Source organism: Canis lupus, chromosome X (genome assembly GCF_003254725.2).
Source record: "Canis lupus dingo isolate Sandy chromosome X, ASM325472v2, whole genome shotgun sequence".
In the NCBI taxonomy this organism is placed as follows: Eukaryota; Metazoa; Chordata; class Mammalia; order Carnivora; family Canidae; genus Canis; species Canis lupus.
The window spans coordinates 77,660,617-77,667,402 of NC_064281.1; the positions used below are offsets into that span (position 1 = coordinate 77,660,617).

Genomic DNA, 6,786 nt, shown 5'->3' on the forward strand with positions numbered 1-6,786 from the left:
ATAGGCTTTCTTGATTCCTTTTCACCGTTCTTTTTTTCCTTTTGCTCTTCTAATTGTATAATTTCAATAGATAATGTCTTTTAGCTCACTGATTCTCCCTTCTGCTTGTTCAAGTCTGGTGTTGAAGTTCTCTATTGAATTATTCAGTTGCTTGTATTCTTCAGCTCTGAAATTTCAGGTTGGTCCTTTTTTATGTTTTCTGACACTTTGTTGAGCTTCTCATTTTGTTCTTGTATTGTTTTCCTGATATCATTAATTTGCTTATCTGTGTTCTCTTATAACCCTCTGAGCATTTGTAGAACAATTTTTTTTTGTGAATTCTTTGTCAGAAAATTCCTGGATCTCCATTTCTTTGGGGCCCACAACTGGAGGTTTGCTGTGTTCCTTTGGTGAACACGTTTCCCTGATTCTCGGATCACTGTTGCCTTGTGTAGGTATCTATGCATTTCAAGGAGCAGTCACCTCTTCCAGACTTTATGGAGTGATTCTGCAGTGTGGATGTGCAGCACACTGGGCTGTGCTATGACCCTGCATCTACTGGTGCAGGGCACTAAGGGCAGGGGCACACGGCAGCAGTGGGTCCAAGGAGGCTGTAATGTCTCTTCAGTTCAGGCCACTGAGGTCCACAGTATCAACAACCGTGTGTATGTTGGTGAGCATGGTGGAGAGAATGCAGTGGCTGCAAGGGCTGTTGGGCTCCTGAGTGGTGACTCCAGGACCCATAGCTAGGGACCAGGGCAGGCAGTAATGGTGGCCAGAGCCAGTGGTGTACACATACTCTGCTGTGAGGGCCTAGTGCAGGTGTCTATGTGGCAGCAGTGGTCACCTGCAGACACACTTGTGGTGATGGGGGTCAGGGTGGGTAACAGAGGCCAAGGCCATCTATGCACTCACTGGAATCTGTGGGGGACCTGGGTGCCAGTGTGCTCTCCTATGGCTTCACACTCTACCCATAGGTATGCAGACTGCAGTGGAGTACAGTGATGGGGGTAAGGCTGGGGGTCATGCAGGTCCACAACCAGAGGAACCAGCCACCTGTGGGCATGGTGGTGTCAGCCAGTGACAGGAGGTAGAGCCTGATCTGAGCCCACAGACAGCTACAGGGGGCCCTGGATGATGGTGTGCTCTTGTACAGCTGCACTTTCTTCCCCTAGGCATGCATATGGACTTGAAAGCCAGTGATGGGAATCAGGCTAGGGCTTCACAGGTTCACAGCTGCGGGGACTATCTATAGGTGAGTGTGGTGTTGCTGGCCAGGGACAAATGACTGGGCCTGATACAGACTCACAAGGACATCAGGGGGCCCTAGGTGTCAGTATGCTGTCCTGTGGCCACACGATCTTTCCCCTGTGCCTATGCAGTATAGTGAGGGCCAGTGGTGAGAGTCCTGCTGGAGTGAAGCTGGAGATGCTATCTATAGGTGGGCATGGTGTTGCAGGCCAGTGACAGAAGGCTGAGCATGCTTTCCATAAGCAGCTGTTGCTGGGGGCCTGGCTGTCAGAGAATTCACCCATCACTGCACACTCTCCTCTGTGTGTGTACCCGCTGTAGCAGATGCAAATGATAGGATCAGGCCATGGCTAGAGGGGCTATCTGTGCCCCCAAGTGCAGGCAAGCTGGTGCGTCAGCCCAGGGTACTTAAGCTGGTGTCTTGCTCTTGCACACCTACGAGAAAACCGGATTGGCTGTAAGCTTAACTCCTGGGTCTTGGTGGAGGTAGGAAGGGACCAGGGTGGCTGGTGTTCTACACCTGTGCAGCCACAGAGTATTTGAATGGTTACTCATGTGGGTCCTGGCTCTGGAAGGGTGTGGTTTTGGTAGGGGTGTTGGCAGGAGGGTGGTCTGGGGCCTGGGGGTGGGTACTGAGGAATGGCTGGCTCTAGGAAACTTAAATACTTCTAGGACCATTGTCAGGATCTATGCACCCAGGCAGTGACTTCATCGTTGGTGGAAGCTGCTGAGTTGTATGCCACAAAATTCTCTGTAAACTGAAATCACTCCTGCTGCATATGTGTTGATAATAGCCTCTGCTTTTATTCCTTCTTCCTAGTCAAGTCTTTGCTGTTATGAGTGGGGTGAAACTGAAGCTAGACCTTCATGCAGTGCCAGGACAGTCTAGACAAGTTGTTCACTCACTCTACTTTTTCCTTCCCTAGTAAGAGGAATTCTTACTAGTTGGGAAATTTTTTTTCCTGGTCCAGAACAATGCTGGCTTGAGGGATGGAATGATGCAGGGAGAAGGATGTTGTCTTCCTTCACTTCTTGTGCAATTATGCTTTGCTTGTTTGTTTGCTTGACACTATTGCTAGAGCCTCCTAAGTGGAATGTAGAGGTCTCCCAGACTGTTTTTGTTCATGGACCACCATCTAATCATTGATGCTGTCAAGGAATGGGGAAGTGGAGACTCCCACATCCCTATTTTTCTCCAAAGTCTGAGAAACTTCCTGTCATAAAAGGGGAATAATATTCATGAGGCCAGTCCAGTTATTATACTCAGCAAGTAATTATGCACATGATTTTTCTTAAACATAATTCCCAGTGATGTGTGACAATACACCTGGGTAAGCACCAAAGACACCTAAAGCAATATGGTCCCTATCTAACTACATCTCCCATGGGTTAACATTGTTCACCATTGCCTCTGCAGGAATATCACTCCTCTGCTGGAGTGAAGCTGGAGGTACTATCTTACCTCCCCTAAGAGGAGGGTAGGTACCTAATTGACAGCTTTCAGGATTTCAGGATTTAAAGGCCTCTTTAGTGCCCTGCATACCTAACTCCATCTCAATTATGGTTACCTTAAGACTTTAACTCAGAAGTAAAGACATTTAAGAAAAATGATAACTCAGTACTTATACCCACTGAACACCATATGAAAGGAGATTTTAAAGAATGTAACTTAGAAGATGGAAAATGATCTGAGATGCCAGAGGAATGATAATAGAATGAATTGGCAAATAGAAGTAAATGAAATATCGATGGCATAAAATATTTATAATGATTATGGCGACTTAAAGCAAAAAGTTAACAAGACGGAACTAAATACAGTATTACGAATCACTTGGATGATGGGTTGTGTCCAAGGAGAGCACCTCATAGCAATACAGGAAGCATTCCACCATCACCTCCAGGGAGATCCAGAGAGCCATATGTCAGTGGCCGCCTGGGGAGACTGCCAAGCACACTGTGTCTGAGGCCACCAAGGCCGTCATCCGGTGCACCAGACACCAATGAGCTGCCTCAGGACCGCCTGACCACACCGCAAAGCAAAGGCAAGAGCCTTTTCTTTTCAGAGCTACCTCACTTGGCAGGAAAAGACCTGAAGCTCTCCAGAGTGCAGTCTACTCTAGTGTTTGGATCTTTGTCATTTTGTCGATCTTTATAAATTCTTAGTGTGAAAGAAATGTTTAAAAAAAAACAGTATCAGCTCGACTTTCTATGTCTTTAGTGCTATTGGCTATGATTTTTCTTAACCATACTGCATTTCATCACTTTGCTAAATGGTCATTTCTATTAGGTATTTCCCTAGGTTAGCCTCTTCAGGGATCTTAATGGTCAAAACTATTTCCAAAATAATTTTATTTACCTCACCTATTCTTATTCTCCTACCTGTGTCCAATAGTGTCATCCGGAGATTTTTGTTTTTTCAAAATGTGTGGTATAGCAACAATTTAAGTGCAATACCAGATATAACAATCACACTTACCCCATTCACACCCCTTTAGTATATCCCATTATCTGAATTCAAATAACATAAAAGGGGACCCAAACAATGTGCCAAAAACTCAATCAAACAACCTAGAATCGTGAAGGCATAGAGTAACTCCAGATTTCCAACATGTTGCATTCCAACATAACGGAACGTGGAAGAGTGGTAGTTTTATTGGAATAATTTTGATTCCACATTAGTGCATCATTTCTTATAAGCGGTAAATGTGATTGACTTAGGATGTGCTACAAATACTCTGATGCTCTGGAATCAATGTGCCCGACCTTTATTTATCTTTAAGGATTTTATTTATTTATTCGTGAGAGACACACAGAGAGAGGCAGAGACACAGACAAAGGGAGAAACAGTCTCCTCACAGGGAGCCCCCTGTGGGACTCTATCCCCGGACACAGGATCACGCCCTGAGCAGAAGGCAGATGGCTGAACTACCCAGGCATCCCATTGTGTGCCCCTCTTTTATAATCACAGCAACGGTAAGGTGGAGATGAGGACTACTATGGAATAAAAAGTATTGCAAAAGGGTGCCTAGGTGGCTCAGTCTGTTAAGCATCTGGCTCTTGATTTTGGCTCAGGTCATGATCTCAGGTTTTGTGAAATACAGCCAGACTTCGGGCTACACGCTGGGTGTAGAGCCTACTTGAAATCTCTCCCTCGCTCTCTGCTCCTCCCCCTTCTCTCCTACTCTCTCCCTCTCCAGAAAATTTTCATGTTGGAAATCTAGAGGTACTCAACGGCTTCCTGTGGAATGTTTAGAGGTCCTTCTGGCAGCCCTCATGGGAAACTTAGAGGCTGCCTGATTCCCGCTCTGACTGAGGAGATGCCAAGCTCGAAGGTGTGCCACGAGATCTGACAAGACCTGGCTGAATGACCCGCTCACTTCCTGGCTTTGCCTTTTGTCCAATCAGAGAGGAGCTTCCGGTGACATCGGGCCATACAGTGGCTATAAAAGAGCCCTGGCCCTTCAGCTGCTGCCAGTGCGCTTCCTTCTGAGCTATCGGGGAGGTGAGCCCCACATGGCTGAGCCTGGCTGTGAGACCTCTTGGGAGGAAAGCCTGGTTACGGAGGAGCCAGGCGGCAGCCTATCAGGAGAGCCCTCAGCAGGAGCAGCCGAGGCGCCAATGCCGTTACCGCCGCTGCCGCCGTCACCACCGCCACCGCTGCAGTCACCACCGCCACCACCACCAACTCCGCCGCCGGGTCCGCTGCTCAGGCAGTTTCGCCACCTATTTCCCAGGGTTCTGAAGAAGGTTCATGAGGGCCTGAGCCTCTCGCAGAAGGCCCTGAGAGTCACAGATTCGTTCATTAATGACATCTTCGAGCGCATCATCGACGAGGCCTCTCGCCTGGCCCACTCCACCATCACCTCCAGGGAGATCCAGACCGCCATGCATCTGCTGCTGCCAGGGGGGATTGGCAAGCATGTCGTGTCTGAGGCCTCCGAGGCCTTCATCTGGTACGCCAGACGCCAATGAACAGACGCCAATGAACAGCTGACCCTCTGACCACCCCACAAAACAAAGGCTCTTTTCAGAGCTACCTCACTTGTCGGGGAAAGACCTGTAGCTCCCCACAACGCCACCTACTCCAGCGTTTGGCCCTATGCCATGCTGCCCATCCTTAAAGCACGTTCACCGTGGGCAGAACATGACAAAATGTTGTCAAGTCCACTTTAATATACGTGTGTGGTGTGGACCGTTAGGATTTCCTTGGCCGGGTTGCATTTTGTCACTTTCCTAAATGGCCCGTTCCTTCAGGCCAGCCTCTTCTGGTATCTTTTTGGTCACAGCTGTGTGTCCACAGTGATTTGACTTGCCTTAAGTATTCTCCTTCTCCCTCTTGTGTCGAGTGGTATCATCAAGAGATTTGTTTGAGTTTGTGATACAGCAATGAGTGAAGTGCTGTAGCAGATCCCGAACTGACACATAGCGCATTCACACTCCCCCAACAGAGCCTCTCGTCCAAATTCAACTACACACATACAAGAGGACCCAAACACTGTGCCGAAAACTCAATCAAACGACCTCGAATCGTGGCCTACTCGAGCTCCCCACCTTGGGAAAGGCCGATTTTACTGCACTCACATTTATCTGATTCCGTTCCTTGGTAGCCTATACTCTTGCACTTTTGACCCCAAATCTTCCTGAACCACGACTACGCATGGCTGATGGGATCGTCCAATGAGAGCAGCTGTGCTCCCAGCCGCTGCTAGCAGCAGCCAATCAGCAACTGGCAGCACATGATCCGTGGCCATTGGCCCAAAGGGTGGTGGGGTGACCAGGGCTGAACCAATAACAGCCTTCCTCGGACACCCAGCCTGGAGATTGAAGGGGGAAGGTGGCATGATTGTCTGCCTGGGGGTTTCTGGTCAAGCTCTTGCTTTGAACCAGTGTGGTTGGAGTATAAACATCCAGATGTCACGGTGGGACAAGTCCCTATCGTTTTTTGCATCCAGATAGGCAGAGGCTGTTTGGAAATTAAGGGAACTAAGATGATTCCTTCCTCTACCTCAAGTGATCTGATGGGTCGGAGGACTTAGGATAATGGTAATGCGCTTTACTACCCACTGTGTTTTTTCCTTCTTGCACGGGCTCTCCACCACCACCCCTTTTTTTCCTTTTCCTATAGGTACATGCTGAATTTCAAAGCAGTTCGTGATTATCCAAGTACGTTTTATTTCATTGATTCCTAGCTTCCTATATCTGTGGAGAGAAAACCCACGCGGGGCGGGGGGGACAGAATTCAATCCTTTGAAATGTGTTAGGAGTTGCATTAAAACTCACGATTTCATCAAGTTTGCTATGTGTTCCGTGTGAACTTTTAAAATAAATTCTAAATGACCTTTTATTTGAATGTAGAAACCTGTAAAGAATGTTACTCTGCACCTAGCAGTGAGACATAAGCTGGGTAAACTATGGAAATACAACTTTTTCTGGCGCCCACTAAAAGACAGAATAAGCCAAAGGTATTTGGAGCGGGGACACAAAGTGCTTGCTTCATAAATCCCAAGAAAAGCTACCACAAAATATAGTGCAAATAAATTCTCGTGGGTGGTACCT

The 6,786-nt window shown here is 47.6% G+C and overlaps 1 protein-coding gene across 1 annotated transcript; it reads left to right on the forward strand.

Annotated features, from left to right (window-relative positions):
• Window positions 1-1,004: 1,004 nt before the first annotated feature.
• LOC112649450 (uncharacterized) lies at window positions 1,005-6,453 on the forward strand. Its single transcript, XM_025431779.3, has 2 exons — window positions 1,005-1,069; window positions 4,548-6,453. Exons 1-2 carry the CDS (start codon window positions 1,005-1,007, stop codon window positions 5,200-5,202), a joined length of 720 nt encoding a protein of 239 aa, XP_025287564.2. The 3' UTR covers window positions 5,203-6,453.
• The last annotated feature ends 333 nt before the right edge of the window (window positions 6,454-6,786 follow it).

Excerpts from the sequence above, each read along its gene's own strand:
- LOC112649450 (XM_025431779.3), top strand. The coding sequence starts at position 1,005 with ATGCAGGTCCACAACCAGAGGAACCAGCCACCTGTGGGCATGGTGGTG. Across the intron at positions 1,070-4,547 it reads GTGTCAGCCAGTGACAGGAG|ATGCCAAGCTCGAAGGTGTG; the intron begins GTAGAGCCTGAT and ends CTGACTGAGGAG.